The 22523-nt window shown below is 39.7% G+C and overlaps 1 protein-coding gene across 1 annotated transcript; it reads right to left on the reverse strand.

The window, feature by feature from the left end:
• Positions 1–208: 208 nt before the first annotated feature.
• Positions 209–21467, reverse strand: NPAT (nuclear protein, coactivator of histone transcription). The gene is made up of 18 exons (XM_084306540.1): positions 21332–21467; positions 18462–18580; positions 16812–16872; positions 15508–15580; positions 14995–15035; positions 13663–13893; positions 13082–13166; positions 11737–11869; positions 11056–11147; positions 10885–10972; positions 10504–10600; positions 10017–10142; positions 7570–9264; positions 5427–5542; positions 5229–5337; positions 4107–4164; positions 2240–3389; positions 209–1454 (listed from the first exon to the last, which is right to left on the reverse strand). The coding sequence occupies exons 1-18, from the start codon at positions 21366–21368 to the stop codon at positions 1377–1379; spliced, it is 4389 nt and encodes a 1462-aa protein (XP_084162666.1). The 5' UTR covers positions 21369–21467; the 3' UTR covers positions 209–1376.
• Positions 21468–22523: the final 1056 nt, after the last annotated feature.

Raw genomic sequence — 22523 nt, forward strand, 5'->3', positions numbered from 1 at the left:
GGTTGCTTGCTCTAGCCCCTGCCAATTGCTGCTGTTACAGCTGAGTGTTTAATACTGATGCCCTTGTTTTCAGAAATGACTGGGTTATGGCAACACAACACTTCTATACAGTATCCCCAAAGTTGCTTAGCTGATGTAAAACCATTAAACAAGACACACTTTTTATTAAAACAAAAATATTTATTCAAGCTGTAAATGCTATGCAGTATTCAGTTATTGGATGGGTTTAATATAAACATCTACTGCATAATACTGGTTCCTTAGGAATCCTTGTATACTGTCTGAAACATTGCCCTGTTGCTGTACAGAACTCTTGTAAGAGAACTTGCGTTGTTTAAGAACTCGACAACTGGAGAACAAAGGAAGAAACACCAGTAACGGAAATTCTGCAGTACTGGAGCAAGGCTTAGTGGGATTGTTTTCTCCCATGCTAATTCATACTGAAAATGTAGCTCGAACATCTCTTTATTTGAACAATCTATATAATAGCTATCAGGAGGTCTATGTTCAACAGAAGGATGCAAGTTTTACTGTGATTAAAAGCATAATAACAAATGCTTTCTTAACAACAGAAGTGACGGATGAAAGAACTTGGGTTTGCAGTAGAACACTTTGAAATCCTTGTCCAGCTGCAGCTGAACTGTGCATACTGGAAGTACTTTGAAAATAGCTTTTGCATTCAAAATACATCCTACAAATACTTTAAACACGTGGACTATACAAATGAAAATCTTATCTCAAAGACTGGTTGGGAAAAGCTTGATGAGATTAGAAATGCTTTTGGGTGGCTTTTTTTTTGGCCTCACATTTAGCTACTGGTGTTTTTGTTAACTCATTTTGTTAACTCATTCAAAGCCTTACAACCGGGGTTTGACAGTTCCAAGAGAACGGAGTTTTAGTACCAGCCAGTTTTAGCTGAAAAGTAAGTTACTGTAGGATTCAACAAGACAATGGAAATTGGCCAAGTCAACTGTTAGGTCTCAGAACAGCAAATTCCAAACAGCGCCTTCAAATCCACAACCTTTTTGTAAATTGACCGAGCAATTCATGTGGTGAACAGAGAACGCAGCAGAACACAGACAACACGGTGTAACAGGAAACATACAACCTTTCTTACATTACATTTATACAAATTTACAACTTTGCAAGTTAAATGGCTCTGTAATTATGCAAGTGCTTTTTCAAAAATAAACATATACCAACGCAATATTTACACTTAGCAACCTGCTTCAGAAAGAGCATGATTTTGCTATAAAGTGAAACTTCAGTGCACTGGAAGTGCAACTCACCCTTTAGAATTACATGTAAGTTCTCATGCAAATCCTCAGCATAACAATACCTAGCTTTATCTGGTCACAGTTCACCTTGCCTTTTTTTCATTCATCGTAATGCAAAGATAACAAGAACTTGTCCACATCCATTCCTGCTGGGAAAGAATTCGGTAGCTTCTTTTTCTGTAGGAGAGGAAAAGAAGAGCTGTGTTAAATGCTAAGAACCTGGGCACACTGAACCCATCTGTGAGCCTTCCTTTTTCCTCATCCTTCCACGTACTTTGTAGAAATAACCACACAAAGCTCACTCAGAAACCAGGCGGTGAGCTGTGTAAACACTTGTGTGCCCCTGGTGTAACAAGTGCCTGACTGCGGGCCAGGAGTGACTGCAGTTCTCAGCTTGGGCAGCAGCCCACCCCTGCTTGTGACAGGCCTGCCTCCTCTGGCTCTTGTAATGCACACAGCACGGGTGGGCGAACATTCTGCATTTGTTACTTCCATACATAACCTTCTCGTCTCACTGCACCTCTGCTATTTACCATTTAATCAAATCTCCGAGAAAAGGCAAGGTTCCATGCTACGAGGACTGGGAATACACAAAAAGTGGGTTCACAGTCCTGGTGGGGAGTGAGGATGCAAGAACAGCCTGGAGTTTAGTAAGGCCTAGGTTGAGTTTGGTCTGATTTCCAACTTCAATCTAGAAACTTTGAATTTCTAAACTCTAACTTCAATCTTTTATGAGAATTCATTTAATTTTCATAGACATGTGCAATGCGAGTTAGTTACATGTATCTGCAGGTACACTAAGCTTAAGAAAACTGTTAGTTCAGAACGGGCTTGAGGCAAAGTTAGTAACTGACAAGCATAAACAGGGTATCAGGGACTAGGACTAGCACCTCTGAACCACTATAAATTAGATATATGTCTAACATATTTAAAACTTTAAATCAGATAATGCCTGTACTTGCCTTTATTTTCTTCTTCTTTGACGGTGTGGGAGAGCTTTGAAGGTCTTTTCTGTTTGCAGAACGAGAATTCCTCTCGCCCTCACTCAAGTCCTCCAGTTTCCTCTTCTTGACCGTGCTCCTTAAGGACCTGAACTGCTGCGTGTTGTCCTTCAGAGGGGTGGCGGCGCTAGTCCTTGCGATGGCAGCCCGCGACAGGATCATCAGCGTGTGCGCAGCCATGCTGACGCTGTTCTCGCTGCCCGTTTCGCTGGCGGGGCTGCAGGCGGGCAGGTCCGGCGTGGCGGGAGGGACCATGATCCGAGGGGTCGCGCTGTCCTCGTTGAAGCGCCGACAGGTCGGCGTCCTCACGCTGTCTGCAGGGTCATCCGCGTGCCTGTCCCCAACTCCGGACGGCGTACGGGGCACTGGCAACTCTCCGTTTTCAACTGCCTTACTCGTGGGGCTGTGCCACTGGATGTCCTGCAACATCTCCACGCACTGCTTAGTGAACGGGCTTGGCAGGCAGAGGCCCTGGCTGGCAGCTTTAGCTGCTTCTCGCTTCGGCTCCTTCGAGGACAGAGAAGCGGGGGCCGCAGGTTTGCTGTTCCCGTTTGAGAGCGACCCTTGCTTTTTGTTCAGGTCCTGCACCGCAGCGACCGTCTTCTCGTTCCATAGGCTGACGCTCTGCTGACCGTTCGAGAGTTTGGCCGGGTCCTGGTTCTTCTGCTTCTCATCAGCATCTCTCCGCAGTTCGTTCTCTTTATTTGCTGTGGTCTTGTGGAAGGGATCTAAGGGGAGCCCTGCAGCTACCACCTTCCGCTCGGGCTGCGGATCCTTTGCGGACGTGCTTCTGTTGCTTACTTCTGGCTTACACAGAATTCTCGGCAGCGTCTTATCCTTCTCTCGCTTTGCAGCCTGTGCTTTAGCCGAGGACGGTGCGGAGTCAACAGCAAGCAGGGTGTTTTCACTTCTTTCTTTTTGGGGCAAACTTTTAGCAGTCTGAACCTGGGCGTTCCCTCCTGGTGTCGGTAGGACGGTATCAAAGCAAAGCACTCTCCTGTGACTTTCTTGTCTTGAATTGGAGCTTGTGCTCTCTACCGGTACCGCAAGCAAGTTCTCCTCCACCTTCCTTCCTAGTTCTGCGGGGATAAGCTTGTCTGGGTTTCCCGTCCTGAAAGTGAGATGAAAATACCTCAGCAACACGCTTGTTCCTACTGCACGAGTTCATTTCAGCTGGCTAGAAGTTGACCCCAAGATCTGTTTAAAGCCCTCCCCATTATGTAAATAAACATAAATACAGGGCTTGGTCTCCACCTGACAACAGCCCCAATAGAGTGGAAAAGTTACCAGATGTCAAAAGCAAGAAAGACGCTTCTGCTGTGCCAGCTCATACCACTGCTGTGTTTGTGCCCTCTTCCTGGCTTATTCTGCATTCCCAAAAAAGGCTTATGCTTATTTAGGTGTGTGAATAATTCTCTCCCATGAAAACATAAACTCTAATGGCTTATAAAAGGAAAAGCCGTACTGGGATGGTAACTTTGGGATCTCTGGCACAGCCAGAAGGTGTGAGTGGTAGTAGTTTGATTTATTTCTATGAAATTTGAGATAGGACAAACGACAGAGCAGAAATGACAAACTACATTTCTTTGCAAGAAACATTTTCCTCCCTCTGCTATGCAAACCATGTCTGGAGATTGGTTACAATTAACAGGAAGCTGAATTATCAAAACATTATGTCAAATCTTTTGCTTTTGTGGCTTTCCTAAAAGCACTAATTTCCATATGCATGCATTTCACGTGTATGCCTGGGTTTGTGTATTTTTAATAAGCTGACTTACTAGTGCACGGCAGGAAAAAGCAGCAGGTTTGAAAACCGAGTGCTACTCACCGCTGCGTTCGAGAATTCGTATGGTTCAAAGTCTCTGATACACTTGCTACCAGTTTTCCTGGAACAGATAAAGCATTAGTAAACTCCAATGTTTGGAGATCATCTCACAGTCAGTACAATTTACATTTCACCCGACAGAATCAATAAAAACACAGCAACAACACTGCAACTTTGTCATAATTTTAACGTTTACAGATACCTAGCTCAGCAAAGGTATTACCAACTAAGTATAAACGAGAAGCTTGCTGTCTACACCTGGGTAACAGACAGGCCTGGCAAGACAAAAAAAGTTAAACTGCACTTACAAATGCAGAGCCAACATTTCCAAGCAGAAGGGAAGTAACTACAGGGAACTCTAAGTTATCCATCAGCGAACCTAAATGCAGCCTCACTACGCCATCCTAGTTTTTTTCTTAATTTGTGACTTCATTGTCTTCGTTTTTTTATCCCTAAGCCCATCCTTTTTAACAAGAGGTAGATGGGCTAATATGCAGGTTGTCCTTATAACTCAATTGATTTTTTATTTTAAAGTATTTTTCTTACCCTCCTCCCAATACTAAGAAATAATTTTAACTCTAGTCTTGTTTAAATCTGCTATTAATGAAGGAATGTTTCAATGAAATGAATATGCAGAAGTGTACACCTGAAACCAGAATGAGAAAACAGGCAGCAGAATGCAGTTTTGGTAATAGATACGCAACACAGCTATTAAATTTTTTTCCTTAATAAATGGTTAAAATTGTTGCTCTTCTAATGAAGTCCATATTTATCTGTGTCTTGGTTTCAATAGCAGCAGTAGGCTTTACTTATAACCCAGGAGATAAAAAAGAATCAGAAATATAAAGAAAACTGTTGGTCTTAAACTGCAATAGAGTCTTTAAACATTAGATTTCCAAAGTAGGCTTGTTCCAGATTTGGGATCAATCTAATATGCTGGGAGTTCTTCTTTGTAAATGCAGCAGATATAACTACTGCTCACAGGAATGGGCCTCTCTTAAAGCCATCCCAGCAAACCCTGGGCAAAGAAGTGTTGGCATTTACAAAAATGTAATCAGTCAGAACAGACACATCTTTGGAAACCTAACTTTTCTTCTGCCCTTCTCAAGAACACAAGGTGAGTACCTGTGTTGGTCTTGTTTCTTGCTCCAGGAATCTTCTGTGATTTGGGAGGGATGGGAAGTTTGGGGATGCTTCTGTTGCACACCGGATTAGCGACAGGCATATGCAGAACCTTAGAAGAATCAAAATATTCCATTATGATTCACCAAAAGGCTTCAGCTTTAATTTTGAAGACACAAAGATTCCTTTATGACACAGTACCTGGCGGGCAGGGGCTGAGAAAGCATTTCCATTTTGTCCTACCACCGAGAGAGGAATCATTCCCACCATGCCTTGCAGAACGGGCTGCACTGGGGATGCAATTATGATGGCAGAACCTAAAAAACATCAAAGTATTAACACCGTACAGAAACTAAAATATTTGTGAAGGTGACAAGAAAGCAAAAAGAAAAGTTTTAAAACAGGATTTCCTAAAAGTTATATGGTTACACCTGTAGCAAGAAAAGCTCTGTCTTTTCAGAAGAAAAATCATTGCTGTTAATGTATATTACTACCAGAAAACAGGCTGTGGACAAGTTATTTCTAGTTTCAACTGAATTCTTCAATTAAACTCTGGTTTTCTTTGTAAGAAATGGTTCAAAATTCAGCTTGAAGTATAACACATCTATGTTAAGGCTTGAACTTTGAATTAAAGTAACTTACAAAAAGCAGAAAAACTAACATTGAATAGTTTGTTTTGCTGCTTAACAAAAGGAAACTATTATTTGCATCCTGTTGCATACAATTACCATGCTCACAAGTTGTTAGCAGCATTTTTTCCCTTCCGTTGTACCCACAACACCTTCCCTGTACAAGCACACACAAGCTGGAGAAGGCTAGTTTGGTCTGCATGTACGTATCTGATGTTTATTCTGCCTGGTAAGAGGTGTTACATGTGGCGCACGAAGACTGGAGTTAATTAGTGGTTTAAGATCATTTAATAAAGCCCAGCAAGACTTATTTGGGCTATTTAACCTCAAGTTCCTATTTAAATCATGATTAAAATAGTTCTTTTAAATCAGTTCTGCTAGTAAGTTGTGTTTCCAGCTGCCAGACATATGGGAATTATAAAAAGTGAAAGAAAAATTTATTCCACGGTTCTTTGCTTGCATGAGCATCACCAGGAAAAAAATAAAGTAAAATGCAGAAGAATTAACAAACTTATTTCTCTCTATGAAAAACAACAAACAACAAACAACAACTAAATACAACTAATAGCTGCATTAAGAAGCCCTAATGATTTGAAACGCCAGGAATCTTAAGACCCTGCACACCGATCAACACCTGTTGAACCGATCTCTGACCACAAGAAGTGACTATGCACAGAAATAACTGGGACAAGTTTTCAGTTTTGGAAAAAAATAATAATGTGAATGTGCTGATTGTAACTAGTTTATGGTTAGCTTAACATTTTTAAAAGCATTTAAAAACGTTAAGTAATGTAGCAATATAAACAACCACACCAAGGAAAAAAATTGATTATGGAAAGAAATAATGTTATACTTCTATTTATATTACTTATATTCATAATTTAATCTACTTCACAGAATCACAGAATCACAGAATTTTCTAGGTTGGAAGAGACCTCAAGGTCATCGAGTCCAACCTCCAACCTAACGCTAACAGCCCTCCACTAAACCATATCCCTAAGCTCTACATCTAAACGTCTTTTGAAGACTTCCAGGGATGGTGACTCCACCACTTCCCTGGGCAGCCTGTATATAAGTATATATACTTATATATATACTATATATAATATATATTTATTATACATTATATTATGCTTATAATAATTATTTATTTTATTTTTTTATTTATTTATTTTATTTATTTATACTCCCATTTACATTTATTTGTCTAAATACACTTCCAGGGTAAATTAGGCCTTTGGAAAAATGAAACAATATAAAACAAGGCAGTAATTTTAGAAGGACTACCTTCATCTAGCCAGTTACCTAAGGTAAACATGGATATCCCTAACATTCTACTTATAGCAACCATCTTATTAAAACAAATAAAAAGCCTGCTTTATTTAGCAAGTTAAGGCAAAGTTAGCAGAAAAAAAAAACACAAGCATCTTATCTAGTGCAAGCCAAGGTACCCCTCCTAAATTTAGCACTGCTAAATTTACATGATTTAAACTTCTGAAATGTGAGGATGTTTTTTTCAAAGCAGCATAGCCAATGACACTGCCTTATCTTTATTTCGTTTTTAGTAGCAATTAACATACTCACAACATACTAGTTTCAAGGGGCAGATAGAGCAGTCTTTAAAAATTCAGTTTACTTCTAATTCACTTACAAAAAAGAGAACCAAAATGCTACATAGAGAACACGCTTCCAGTTGTTTTTACTAACGAACTTACCTTGTGGGAAATTTGGGGAGACGGTCTGGTTTGCTGCAAAGGTGCTGCTGGATCTGGGAGGAGTCCGTAACTGCTGTACTGCTGCTGGAGCTTGGGCAGCAAGAGGCATGGAATTGCCAGGCAGTACAACCACGTTTGATGGTGTTACAGCTGTGCCCAAGGTAGCTGGATCAGTCACACAGGTGGCAATATAAAGGTTGTTGGAATTGCCAAACGCTGTGCTTGTTGCTGGCATCAACTGTATAAATCCCCCTTCCTTGGAAAGATTACTTGTACCTGCAACTGAAAAAACCGTGCAGTCCTCACTCGGAGTGCTAACGGAGGTGGCCACGGGATCCTTCGGTCTGAGCACGAGAAGATTCTGCTCCGCCAAAGCCGAGTCCACACCTTTTTCTGGGTCCTCTGAAGTGAGGCATTTGGGCAGGCCTGTAGTTTTGGTTGGGGATTTGGCCGGGGAAGACAGTATGATGGTTGGCAAGTTTTCTCCTGTGATGCTGGAAACAGCATTATTTAACTCTGTGTCTGAAGAAATAAAGGGATCATCGCTGATGATGATCTTCAGGGACATGATATTAGAAGGATCAACATCCATTGGTTGGCTACTGGAAGATACACCACTTACACTTTTGGCTTCAGTACCCGACTCATCTGTTGAGGAAGCCGTTTCTGGGAGAGGAGAGTGGCATATTTCCGATGTAGTAAGGTTATTTTCAGTGGATACTACAGGAATTTCTGTACATGCCTCAGCACCAGGGGAGAAATATATATTATCAGCATCTACTTTTGTAGAAGACGAAGGCTCCTGCATTTCCACTTGTGCTCCCTCTGAGCTTGAGGGTCCTGAAGGGAGGTTAAAATCCTTTTTAGGATTATCGAGCGCATGCTGATCACTCGAGTATGGTTTGTTAGAAGTGTCAACAACTTCAAGCTGCAACTCCGTTTTGGCAAGATCTGGAATTTTCGCTGCAGATCTTGCAGCACAGTCTGACTGCATACTCTGCTCCTGCTGATTCGCATGGTGGCTGGAGTTCTCCTGTAAAATACCAGGCAGTGGAGCTGTCTCGTTTGTTACAGGCTGTTCTTTTTCTGCATCTGCTGACAGGCCAGAAATTGGTGCATTATTTTTTCTCAGCAGTACACTGTGACCAGGGCTTCCATCAGAAGGGCTTTTACTAAGTGTTTTTTCAGATATTGACGTATCTGGTGATAAGCAACATTTACTTCCAGACTGCATTCTGTTTTCACTGGCTGTAGAACCTTCTTCCAATGAAATCAAAGAAATCTGCGGACTACCAGAATGAACGTATTCTAAATTAGGACTATTTTGTACACTATGACTTAGTGTGCCCTTTCCAATTTCCATAGGTTTTTCACTTTCAGAAACTAGTGCAGGCGACTCTTTTTTATCATAAGCATCTCCACAGTGTTCGTTACACTCACTGTCAGGAATCTGCCTCTTGTCAGGCTCAGTCAAAACAGGCACAGAGTCAAAAGCAATTTCAAGCTCGCCAATATGTTCAGGGGTAACAGTTTTAAGTACATCAGCCTGCTTCCTTGATCTACAACTTCCATGCAATTGTTCACTGGTTGCATTTTTCTTCGCTGTATCATCATCATTAATGGTGTTCTTCAAGGCACATGACGCTTCTTCTAACTGAAAACCTTTACAGGATAGTGCTTCTCTAGAATTATCACCTGAAAAACAGAGACTATGTTTGTTTCATATTTATTACAACAGATGATCCTTTTACAGGGTTTTAGAATTGATTACTCACTTCAACGGAAAGATGTGTCACACAAAACTAAGTAGGTATAATGCTGCTCAACCTTACTTTTGAGCCAAGTGAAAAATATATGAAACATACAGATAGATTACACAGATTGGGCAACCTGGTAATTCATTTTGAGCATAAATAATAAGCACATACATAGTAAGTAAATGGCTCAGGTCATTAAATCAGATTTCCAGAAGCTCAAAGAACATCTCAGGATAGAGCCAAAAGGTTTTTATTTCTAAACATACCTTTTGTCCAGAGTATGCCTATTTGGGGGATTAATTAACCAACAGATTTCAGAAAAGAGAGAAAATAGTTATATGGCTAGACAAAAAAACATTATCTTTGTATTTATGTGCTCCACGGTGAGAATTGCAATGTCTCTCTTCTGAATGAGAAAACAATTTTACAGATATTCTGATTTCATTTAGGAGCTTAACCACTTGTAAGTACACTGATGGTCTGCTGTTAAATTCAATAGCCTGAAACTTTCTACCAGACCAGGTACACGTGTATGTCCATGCAATGTAAACATTACCACTGAAAATATAAAGATTTTGAAATGTACAATCAGATTGTCTGAAAATACTCTCATAATGAAAAATGAACAGACTAAAAGAGACTGTAGGGGAAACGAGGGGAAAAAACAAGAACAGACAAACCTATACTTACTAGTTTCTTCTGTTCCTAAAGAACTTTCAAGTGTTTCCAGGTTATCCTCATCCACCAGGATTGTATTTTCTACCCCACTCTGACCAGAAATACCAGCAGGTAAATTCTTGTTTACCTTGTTCTTCCCTATTTTAAAAATGATGCATGAAGAATGATTAGGAGTGTCATTTTACACACATGTAATTATTGCATTTTAAATGAAGCACATAGATTTCAAATTCAAGAAATGCCATCCTGAACTCAAAGGAAAACATTTTTCTGAGTTCATTACAAATCCACCAATAGCATAGAAACTTCCTTCAATTTTATGTGAGGATATCCCTGATAAAACAAATAGAAAAAAAATTACAGTAGAATAGAAAAAACAAGTACGGACTATCGACCTTTATACCAGAAGAGTCTAAGTAACAGGAATAACACACTAAGCCAGCACAAAACCAGAATTTCAGCTACATGAAACCGTACGATTGAGAATAATACAGCCTACCATAATCAAACAAGTCAAAGAGTGCCTGAAAAGCTGGATCTGATTCTGTCTGTTCCAGAATGTCCTGTATAGCCTCTTCTGACATATGAATTTCACCCTGAGAAAAGACAAGACAGAGAGAACTGTTAGACAATTAAAAACCAGATACCTCTATTTCATAAACATACAACTGGCTTGAACTCTCCTTAGGCAAGGGAAGTTGTGGGGTAGCCCCTCAGGCAGAATTTATCCTTTAAATGGGCTTAGCTGTGTTTCAAAGTGTGAGAGGGAGGAGGGCAATCTGATACTGGACAGTAGGCAGAAGTTCAGCATAGTCCCTGTAACTGTTCATTCTCATATGGCTGGTCTTCAAAAATTGTAAATAGGGCAATCCACACCTACCTGAAGTCCAAGAATTTCATCAATTGACGTCTCTTGTTCTGCTGGGCCACTGTCTGTCTGTTTGGGTGCCTGAGTGACGTTGCCATCACTGGAACACAGCCATTGTTAGTTCAGAACTCCAAAATAAATCAAATGAATGTACATATGAAGGTTAGAGGTCCTTTTTACTACCTGCCCAGGATTTTGTTGATGTTCTCAGCTAGCTTCTCCTGAAGAGATTTGTTGCTCAGGATCTTTTCTCTGGCATTTTCAATAACCAGTTGCTGGAACACAGAGTTTTAAAGCTGTCAGGTTTCACTCTTATTATTACCAGAAATTGAATTTCCAACTTACTTGTAAAATCAATCAACTCAACACACAGAACACTCTTTGAAACAGCAGACAGCGATAAACTATTTTAACCATTTCTTGTGTTACTAGTACAAACTCCTCCTCTATCTGAAGGAACTGACTGACTTCTGCCCGTTTCATCTTTACACTCCACCAGGACAGCCGATCTATGACTGCATGACACCTCTATGAGAAGCATCACAAAACATTCCTCTTCTTCTGCTCTCCTCAAGTACAGCAAGTCTTATTGTGGTTTCTGGTTTTCATTTTCTAAATAAATACTGCATTCTGACAGCTTAGAGGTGTCTTAGCAAAGCCAGTAAGTCAAGGAAAAAAACCTCTACCTACCCATGCCACAATCACTAGCTCAGCACACAGAGCTGGTTCAAATATAAAACAATGACTTAATTAACTTCTAAAGTTAACTGCTATAATACTGATGATAAATGACACATAAAAGACTAGTTCTCCTTTCTGAAATCAGTTCTTAAATGTAAATACCTTCCATAAGCATATACTCACTGGGAAGTTACCATCTATAAATTCTTCAAGTGGCTCACTTTCTTTTTCTGTTACTACTTCATCGGGGTCTTGAGAAGTTCTACTTGCTGAAAGAGGCCCAGAGGTCGCGATAGTTTTCCTCTTCTGAGATTCACTGAAACATTCCAAGACATTTATGGCATGTTTTGTGAGAACATAACAAACAACAGAGCTAACAGTCACTAAATCAAGTATCTCTCTTCCTTATTAGCAAATCAAAGATTTTAATCAACATAAAATTAACTACATATTGGAAATACAATAAAGCCCTATGCTTGCTTCAACATGTTGTATGTATATATTGTGTCTGAATTCATAAAGGTTACAAGCAAACACACAAAAATCGTGGATAAACAGCACAATGGCAAATTGCATTTCATGCCCACTGGTCAGTATTTTTTCCCTCCAGTACGCACTACTTTAACTGGTGGCACAAGTTCTAATTTACTGGCACTTAAGAAAAATACTTTGGCATCACCACTGAAAGTAGTGAGGTACAGCTGTTGTCAAAAAGGCAACCAAATGTTAGTTTGCATAAGCATTTAATGGCAAATATGAAATGTAATTTTTTTTTTTTTTATATGAGACCTGTGTGAGTGTATATGAGTGTAGACTATTTCGAAACCATCAATCAACATCAGCACTAAATCACATATAAAGAATTAGAACAGGAATCAAGAGGATACTGAAAAGGTAACAATAAGTAAGGATCTGGAAAACTGATAAGCAACTGACAACCCTGATAAGAGTGGGATTTAGGATAAAGACAACAAAAGGAACAGAACACAAAGCACATTTCTCCCTTCATTAAAAGGACACTTGAATCAAAGAGCAAAAAAAAAAAAAAAAGCATGATCAGTGTAAGAACAGTATTTTACACTGCTTTTAGCATGATTATTAAAAAAATTACTGAACTTTTACAAAAGTAAGCCAATAGTTACAAAAGTGTACAATAATAAGCCAGTAGTTACAAAAGTGTAGCCAATAGTTTTTCTAAGTACAGACCAAACATACATTTATAACAACGTTTAGAATTTTCTTAAGGGTAAGGATATTTTGGAGGGAGTACTAAGTCTCAGTCTTCATGTTTATTTGTCTATCTCAGAAACTAAACCAATGTAAAGATCAGCTATACGCAAGGAGCACAGGAAGCCTCGCACCAGTCTAGGATTAAGTTCTTAGACTTGACTTTCCTTGGTGAAACACCAGACACTGGCCACTGTCTTAAATGTGGTCTTAAATCTGAAAGAATTCACCACCTGGAAAAAAATTACACTAAGGATTACAACACTGCCTAATCTCTAAGTCATCCAGAAGAGCTGCTTACCTTTTCCGTCTTCCTGGAGAAAGCAAATTTGAATGGAGCTTTCGTTCCTGTGTTGTTGGAACTTGAATGTGTATGAAATCTCCTGCTTTATAAGGGAAGAAAACAACCATGATGCCAGTATTTCTTCCCGCGACATTCTTAAGGCACTAAAGAAATCTACATATAATATATTATGTTCCAGGGAACTCCTGGGAGTTCATCGAAAATGATTTGGTATTATCATGAAAATGAGGCACTACTTTTAAACACATCCTGAGAAGAATCACATCCTCTCTGCTAAAACAAGTGTTTTGGGGGAGGGTGATTACTCATAATACAATAACGACAAATTGATGCACTTTTGATCTCTGAACTTGCATCAGTAAGCAAGGATGCAAGAGCCACTTCTCTTTTGGGCACTCCTTTTATTTTAATCTCTTGAACTATTTTGGAGAGCCAGGAAACAGAGCAGGAATTTTCTAAAACTTTTTTCAGTGGATGGTTAGCCTCAGTTCTAGAAAAATTTCACCTACATCCATAGACTTTTCACACAAAAACAAACACACATATTTTAGAGAAAAAAAAAAAAGAGTGCAACTTACTGTTGATTTTGTTTTCTTGGGTTTGTGACTGGTGTACAAGCAACGTATTCAGTCTTGCCTGTGATATATTCTGATTTATTGCTGGCCTGTGAATAACTTGAGGAGGTACAATAGAAGAGGAATTCTGTGGCACTGACTGATGGGCTACGGATAATAATCCTGGATTTGGAGGGGCTGATTGCTGAAGCATTCTCTGTCTTTTCATTTCTACAATTCCACTTCTAGTACGTGCTGGAGAAAGTAAAGACAAGATGAAAACACATGATAAATGATCTTAAAAAGGCTGTTGAATTCCAAGAATTAGTCCTTGAATATAATAATTTTAGACCTAATTACAGACGCTTCATTGGAACTTTTCTGTGCATCAACAACTAGTTTATGAAACTTAACAAGTAAGCAATATGTGCCTTTGTCTTCTGTGTTACAGGTTTGAGATAAAATAATTCACGAAGTACAGACAAATTACACAAGCATGGTTACAATTTCTGTCACTGCTTAAATATTTAGACGAGCAAATCATGCCAAAATGACATTTTCCTACATAATATTCAACTCACTTAACTGACCTTAACTGAAATAGTTAAGCCAATAGATGTCTGCATTTATCAGACCAAATCTCACAAGTTTAAATAAGAGCATGCTGCCCAACCCAGTGAACCTCAGATCCAAAAGCAATCACTACCTATATCTCACATTCTCTTTTCCCATACTGGTTACTCAGCCATACTACAAAGAGAAAACATATTTTCAAGTTAAATAACTTTGCCCTTTTAACTGTTCATTTGGCAGTTTTTGTATTGAAAGAAACAATTCTAGATAGAGCAAATATCTTTTTTGTTACAAAGAACACTATATTCATATTTTATTTAGGCATATATTTGTATGCATATAACAAATTTTAAATTTGCCATTCATTTTTATATTCACCTTCTACAGAATTGAAACTGCATCATAAGGCGTTATGGTTGTTTTCAGTTCCTCTGTGAACCACAATTTAAATCAACAGCTGCAGCACTGAAGCAGCAGTTTTCAGACTTTTTAACCGTGTAAATTTCTAAGAAGTTTTCAGCAGAGAAAAGAATGCTATATAGCGAATTTAAGCCCCTTGCAAAAGGCTCGTTTTTTCTGATTTCCCTTTCCTGACCATCACAGTAATCCATGGACTGTACTGGCAACAGCAGACGTGTTGAAAAACCACTGCATTAGAGATTGGGCAATATTTTAAGGGTAAAGATGAGTTATTGATTGCTGCAGCATTCCCTCATTCTTCACCAGAACAGATCATTCGAACATAAAGCCTACTAATCCCATGCAATTGGTTCAGTTACTTACTCCTTTGATTAGCAGAAAATCCTGTGGAATTCTGCATGCTCCTATAAAATAAAACAGGCGATATAAATAAAAGAAGCACAATGAAAGCACTCAACTACATGTTGTGATGGTATCATGCAGTTAATGTCAGTCTGGTCCCAGTCAAGCATTTTTTCAGAGAGCTTCAATCTACTAGTGTTTATTTTTATTATTTTAAACAATGGTCACAAATTCTTCAAATGACACTTACTGACGTGTTTTTGATCAAGTAACCACAATGGTATCGGATTCTATATGACTCATAGCATATTGCTTTATGGCAGGAAGGCCACGTATAAAACCGTACTAATGCCCTCCTTATCAGCTGTCTTGAAACATACACACAATTACCAACTCTCACATACCTCCTATCTCTCACCATCTTTCAGAGGCAATAAATATCAAAACCATTCTCATACAATAAGGAGAGTTGATCAACATAGGACCTCAATCTTACAGTACATTTTACTTTTTTTGGTTTCAAAATTTTATTACCTGATCTGAGAAAGTGTGTAATCTAGTTTTTTCCACAAAGATGACATCATCGCTGGAACTTCATTTGTTGTTTCTAAAGCAAAAGATAAAAAACAAAAACAAACAAGCAACAACAATGAAAAAACACAAACCAAACGAAAAAAACAACACACTTTTTAAGTGTCTAAAACAGGTAACACACTCAGAAGAAGTAAAATCACAATCAAAATAATAATAATAATGGTGTGATTCAGGCATCATCTAGCTTTAGGTATCTTCTTGCCTTCTCAATATTCTGGTAATTAGAGAGCTCTCCTAATTTAACAAAATTAATTTGACATGATCATACACTCATCATGGATATACTTCTCAGTTTCAGAAGCCTTAACGAAACTGAGGAAAGTGTTTCAAAATGGTAATCCTCAATGGAATCTGCATGCGGTTTTAGTATCTGGACAAACACATGCTAACCTAACTTTCTAACTCAATTCTGAAAATGGGATTTATATTCTGAATTCACTTATGTGATTTTGGAAATTGTAACTTTACACATGACCCTTTAAAAGTAAAGGTTTCTTTTAAGATGTCACCCAAACAAGTAAAAACACTTGGTACTTCTGACATACATAACGTTGAAGTATAAATTTATGGAAGTAAGCACATACATTTAAGTGTTTTTCAAGGTGCCAAGTGCAAATGATTGTAAAGAAAGTGTGTTTGTGTCTTAATTGCCATTTCTATTAAACACGGTTTGAAAGGAAAAACACACTTGAAAGAAATGCAAACATGCTACTTCTTAAATTAGTCTTGAATCTAAGCACTGCTAAAATCTAATCACACAACATATCAAAAATTTTAAGATTAGGCAACAGAAGCTCAATAACCATTTTAAAAAATTGAATAGAAAAAGTTCTCTCTCTTTAATATTCAAATATAAAAAAGTTACTATGAATTCATTTTAATCAGTTTTAAAAACAAGACAAGAAGCATTTAACACCATAGGATTCTTCCTCATTATTTATCTCACAATAAACTGTTCAACTTTACAAACATAAGCTTCCATATTCTGCACACTTCATTATATTTCTGTGCTTTATTCAAATTTGAAGTGAGAATACTTAGGCTGGAAACTGCAGAGAAAGATAATTTGCTCACACGATGCTGTTCTAATTGGTAATCTGCATAACAGGGAAACCTTGAACTTCAAGCATAGATGGGGGTTGCTCAAAGTCCAAATCTAGGTGGAGATACTACCCTTTTCCTCAAGGACTTTCACAACAAATAAACACAAAGAATTTTAAAAGAATCTCACCCTGAAGACTTACCTTTTGTTTTCATGGCTACATATTCATTCAGAATAGTTGTCAAGTTTTTTCCACACAAGGACTGGAAAAAAAAAAATACAGATCTTAGAATCTGCACCTATACTTGTACTTCAACTGCTGCATCACATTATATTCAGGTAGTTCTTCAGAAGACTATACCATGCTGACCCTCAACACAGGAACTATGCTCTCAGCTGGTACTGAGTTGTCCCAAACTAGGCAGAGAGCAATCTATGGAGCAAAATGCCATTGCAAACACAAAATTTGCAGCAGATGGTATTATTGCACAACGAAGGTAGAGCAGTCAGACCTGCATACCCTCAGGTCATCCTTGTTATTACAGAATAAAGACACAAGCAGATGATGAAGAAGAGCTCTGACAGATTAATGAGTAGGTACCACACTGGAACACTTCACATTACGACGCAAATGTGAAAAGAACTTCTGCCTCAAGTAAAATTCTTAACAGTCACACTGAATTAACTTTTGTATCATATTTACTTATTCTGTTACTTTAAGTGAAATGAAGAGAATTAAGATTTTCATGTTATCACTGTCATTTGCTGTACCTTCTTGTCTTGTTTGCTAGAGGAAATTCTATAGTGCAAGAAAAAAACAAATCCCTTTATTGCAAGTATTTTGAGCTCCAGTGAAACTTTTTTCTTAGACACTATTGTATTATCACTTTCCTATGAAAAACAAGAAAAATCTTTCCACTGACAACAATAATAGTAATAAAACAAACAAACAAACAAACACACCTGCATAATCTCTTTCTATTTACCAATGTTTTCTTTCCTAACTCTTGCTGGCCATAGGTTTGTCTCCACTCCATCCCACCACAGTAAAGTTGACCAAACATTTGTAAATGAAACAGGTTCAGAAGTCTGTTTTGAACAGACACATCAAGACCTCAAACAGCAGAAAAAACATTCCACACATTTTGAATACTGCGGATAAAACACCAGACCACAAAATAACTGGTATATTATTAGAATGAAATGGAAAACAGGAAAACATACAACCATTAAAGGCTGATATGCAAAACACACAATTTGCATGCTATATTAAAAATCTCATTTTATATACATTAAAAGTACAAAGTATCTAGTCACCCTACAGCTAAATACACAGACCTACATATATAGCTACCCACTGTATTTAGATTCCTCCCCAAAGTTCCACATTTCACCTGGGACAAAACAGATGATACCGAGCAAAGAGGACCATAAAAAAAAAACATCCGTCAACAAAATTTGGTGCTCTCAGATAAAACTGAGGTAGCTTGCTTAAATTAGTATTTACATGAAATGGCACATTACCGGCTGCTATATCTAGGATAAGAAAGCAATCTTCAGTAAATAACAAGAGCAGCCCTGAAATGAGTAAAACCCTCACAACACCCTTATATCAATCAATCCTCAAAGCTGCAAAGAAGATTCGATATAAAATGTCAAACACAATTTGCGTATTTTACACTTAAAAAGGAGAAAACAAGTAACTGCTGATACCGTGGGATGCCAAAAAATAGAACGAACAATCATTATTTTAAATGGCATTCAAGAACCAATTGTCACATTGAAAAATGTCAATATTCTTCTCCACAGATGTAGGATAATTTAAGTTGCTGCTCTGCCAATAAAAACTCACCAGCAAGCAGGCTGGAATAAACCCATCCTCTGTACAGTGCTCTGCGTATTCTTTCAAATCCGAGCTTTCTAAAATAAATTCACGGCAGGTAGCTAGAAGTTTTTCCTGTTGTAAATACCCTGCAACAAATCAGATTAAAAAAAATGTTCTATTTCATTCATTATCTCTGTTCAGTAGGTATCAAAGCATTAAAATAACCAGTTGTGTGCTGAAATAATTTGGTAAGGATCTATATGTTGGACAAGGAAAGTAGAGTTAGTACAGAAGAGTGTGTATCTCATAAAATACTCTTTTAATAGTTACAACAAGAAAGGACAAAAACCATTATTGACACTAAACCATATTGACAAATATTCAAGACTGGAAAGGGGGCACTATTAACAATTTTGGATTCTTGGCTTAACAGGCTGGCAGATTAAACATTCAATGGGCTGAGCACCCACCCCAGTTTCGTAATTAAAAGGAATTATACATTACTTTATTAATAAAATGCAGTGCTATATAAAAATAACTCTGCACCCACCTTCCTATTTCAAAACAGGTAAAATACGCAGTCGTTACAGTTGTATTTCATTTTTTTCAAATAATTGCATTGTATGAAAATTAACCAAAAAAAAAAAAAAAAAGGCTTTTACCCCTCAATTACAATAATTTACACTTTGAATAGATGCACTAGCTGCCATTGGAACAGTATACATCCCAGGACTTAATGCTAACAGGAAGAATACTGGAAAAATAATTACTTTTCCAAAATTACAATCCTTGGCAAATATGTTTGGTTTCAATCAAGCTTTTTGAGTCTGCTTTAATCTTCACACACTCTATGCACTAAAAGATAGAAATAGCTTTATCTGAATGATGGATTCTAGAACAAAGAAAATGTATTTTCTTTCTTGTCTGTAGCAGAACTGAACATGAAATGTTTGAAAGAGTTGTTGAAATATGGAACTCGTTATGCAATGCTGAATATGTGTATTTATGTAGAATCCCCAATTGGTCTGCCTCAGTCCAAGAATGCCTACCGAAAAGTGCTGCCTGTAGTTTGTATGAAGACACAGTATCTTTTGGAAGATCCAAGTATAGAAGGAAAAAAACATCCCACTTAAGACATAAAGCTCTTGTCCGTGTTTCCAACAAATAAGCAAACTTTAAAAGCAGTCTGGGAATAACCACCATGAGTTTAATCATGATATGTGAGCTGGCCTACCTGGCAAAAAAAGGTGTTTGGACCTGCAGAAATGGAAGGGCTGTCCAATTTCATTTTTCAAACCCATTTTGCTAGAAAACTCTCAAACTTGCTAAAAGCTGTAAGCACATTTGGGGGAAATACAGTTATCTGCCAGCCTCATTCAAACCCACTAAACCATGAGGACAAGGTATTAGGTCAGAAGGAGCTTTGATCTGTGCTGGTCTGGCTGTTCTTACAATCAAACTCCACTGGACAATGACATAAAAAGTTGCATTTGTTCTTTCTCAAACCTACTGCTACTACACTACACAAGGGATGACAGCCGCATACACCAACATCCTACAAAATAAGGCCTTCCGGACTTTAAAAAACGTCTGTATCAATTTTTTTCTGGGCATCTGAGCTTAAATGCTTACGTGCTTTACAATTCTGTAACATCACACAGCCTTCAACACTGCCAAAACCAAATTAAAGGCACAAAAGGCTGAGTACCTTCTGAACTAGGAATGAGTCAATATTTTGTTCCATCTTAAGAAACATAAACACACGTCTAACCCATAGTACTATCTCTCTCTCATGTTAATTAGAAAAAAATAGTTTTCTTCTGCATTTTTCTCTGGGTGATCTCTTCTTATCAATTTAGTTTTGTTTCCTAACCCAATACTCACCACCCTTCACAGCAACAGAAAGCCTTGGCTAGAGAAAATCATAACTAAGATGGAAGAACTGTGCTGGAAGTTTGTTTGCGCTCACAACCCAGGGATGCCTCATGGACGAGGAATCCCTGTTAGAGGACAGAAATAACTACGGGGCACGTCCTGTTCTACAACCTCGGCTGCTCAGAAGCTTTCTGGGCACGATGCACGCAGCATGGCACAGCAGGCGCGGGATGGGATGGGATGGGATGGGATGGACTGTCCCTAAGACGTGACATTGCCCAGATTTTCTACCGAGTATGTTTGTGGCCCTCTGTTAAGCCTGTGAGATAAGGTGTTTGCCCAGGCACCTCTAACTCAACCAATTTGTGGTAGGAAAGTTCAGTGACATATCTTTATTGGGTAATTTGAATTCTTCGTTTACAATGCAGGGAGTTTATAAAAATCCTCTGTGAGTTCACCACCACAAGGCATCTCTTACTAGCCTCAGTTCTCAACACACTGGGCAGCATTTATAATAAACAGAGCCATGGGAACACTGCAGAAAAGACTCAGCTTTAATGGGTTTAGATAGGAAAAACGCTGGACACCTGGATACAAGACAGGACAATGCAGACACTAAGAAATCCTAGCGACCCGTGCCAACAGGTGCTCACAGCTTATCTACCTCATACTACAGTGGTGTAATTTTTGGATTTATGCCTGTTTGCTCCCATTTTGCCATTACCCAGACACCCCAAGCCATAAGGTCCTTTAAAAACCACCCATGTCCTGACACCCTTACTGTAAGGCTTCCCAAACACCAACCGGGCTGAGTGCTGCCTCCCCAGCCACCAGCACCGTGTGGGAGAGGAATAAACCCCCCTCAATTCCCTGTTGGTTCCCCAAACCTCCCTCAGCGGGGACACACCGGGAGCCACTGCCCCCTCCCCAGCCTGAGGGGGACCCGCCCGGTCCCCCCGAGCCCCCCGACGACGCCCCCGGCCCCGGGCGGGCACCCCCTCCCTCCGCCCTCCCGCACTCACCCAGCACCAGCCGGGCCACGTCGGACGGCAGCAGCATGGCCCGAGGAGGAGGAGGAGGAGGAGGAGGAGGAGGAGGAGGAAGGCTCGGGTCCCCTGGGGGGGCTCAGTACGGCTCGGAGGAGGGCAAGGCGCCGAAACTCCCCCGTCCCCAGCGCCGCGCCCGGCCCTTTCCGCCGGAACCCGCCGCCCTCCTGCATCCGCTTCCAGCTCCGCCCCGCTCCCCGTTTCGCTCCGGTTTCGCTCCGGATCCGCTCCGCGGCCGTTGCTGCCCGCTGGAGGTGGGCGCCCAGCCCTGGTGGGGGCTGTGAGGGGCAGGGGGGAGCTGCTGGGGGTGAGGGGGGGCTGGCGGCTCGGCCCCCTCAGGGGGCAACGTGCGCGCCCTCAGCCGCCCTGCACCGCGGGGGCACGAACACGTTGTGAGGCTTTAAAGTCCTGCCTTGGTTTCTGGTGAATGCCCAGGGGGATGGATGCGGGCTAAGGCAGCAGGTCTTTAAAGTTTTAATTGCCTTGTCTGTCTAAATGGGTGTTTCTGTGCTCTCAGCTCAGGAGGCAGTGAGCGGGGTGCCCGTTCCCAGCGGCTGGGGGTGGCTCAGCGGGTCTGCCTGGCGCTTTCAGGCAGAGCTTCTCTGTATCTGGCCTCAAGTGGTAAAAAGGAGAAGTATGGAAGCTGTATTCAGTGCCATTTTCGTGATCAGCATAATCTTCCAAAAAAGAGAAATGAAAGATTTAGCTAATTTCTATCTCTGGTGAAGGAAATAAGGCATAGTTTTAATCAGTCCCTGAAGCAGAAAGTCGTTTCCCCAAACATGTTTTTGTGTAGTCAAACGTCCTTTGGCAGGGTGAGACCTAAAGGACTACCTGATATGGTGGGGTGTACCCATAGAAATGGAGGATATTCAAGAGGAAGAGACTTTTTGCAGTGCTCCTATCTCCGGGCATCTGGTTAAGAGTGCTTTTGGTAATGGCCAACTGCTGAAAATGAGCAATTTGTCTGATTGTCTTCAGCTGTGTTATTCTATTACCCTTGATAGTTCACTCAGTATTGTCTGACCAGCTCTGCTCTGCTGTCACTCACAGAAACAAAATAAGTCAGAGTGGTGTGAAGGGGGCCTCTGCTCTTACTATCTAGGATGGTTTGCTGTGGGAATAGCCTCCATTCTTGACATCAGATTTGTCTACTTCAGTCTCATGA

The sequence above is a fragment of the Netta rufina genome (genome assembly GCF_964035555.1).
Source record: "Netta rufina genome assembly, chromosome: 1".
In the NCBI taxonomy this organism is placed as follows: Eukaryota; Metazoa; Chordata; class Aves; order Anseriformes; family Anatidae; genus Netta; species Netta rufina.

Bases quoted from the DNA above. Each gene is read 5' to 3' on its own strand.
- NPAT (XM_084306540.1), bottom strand. From the start codon at position 21,368: ATGCTGCTGCCGTCCGACGTGGCCCGGCTGGTGCTGG. The intron at 11,870-13,081 runs GTAAGCAGCTCT...GGAATGTTTCAG, and splicing joins TCTCCAGGAAGACGGAAAAG to TGAATCTCAGAAGAGGAAAA. The intron at 9,265-10,016 runs GTAAGTATAGGT...TCTGTTTTTCAG, and splicing joins TTTAGGAACAGAAGAAACTA to GTGATAATTCTAGAGAAGCA.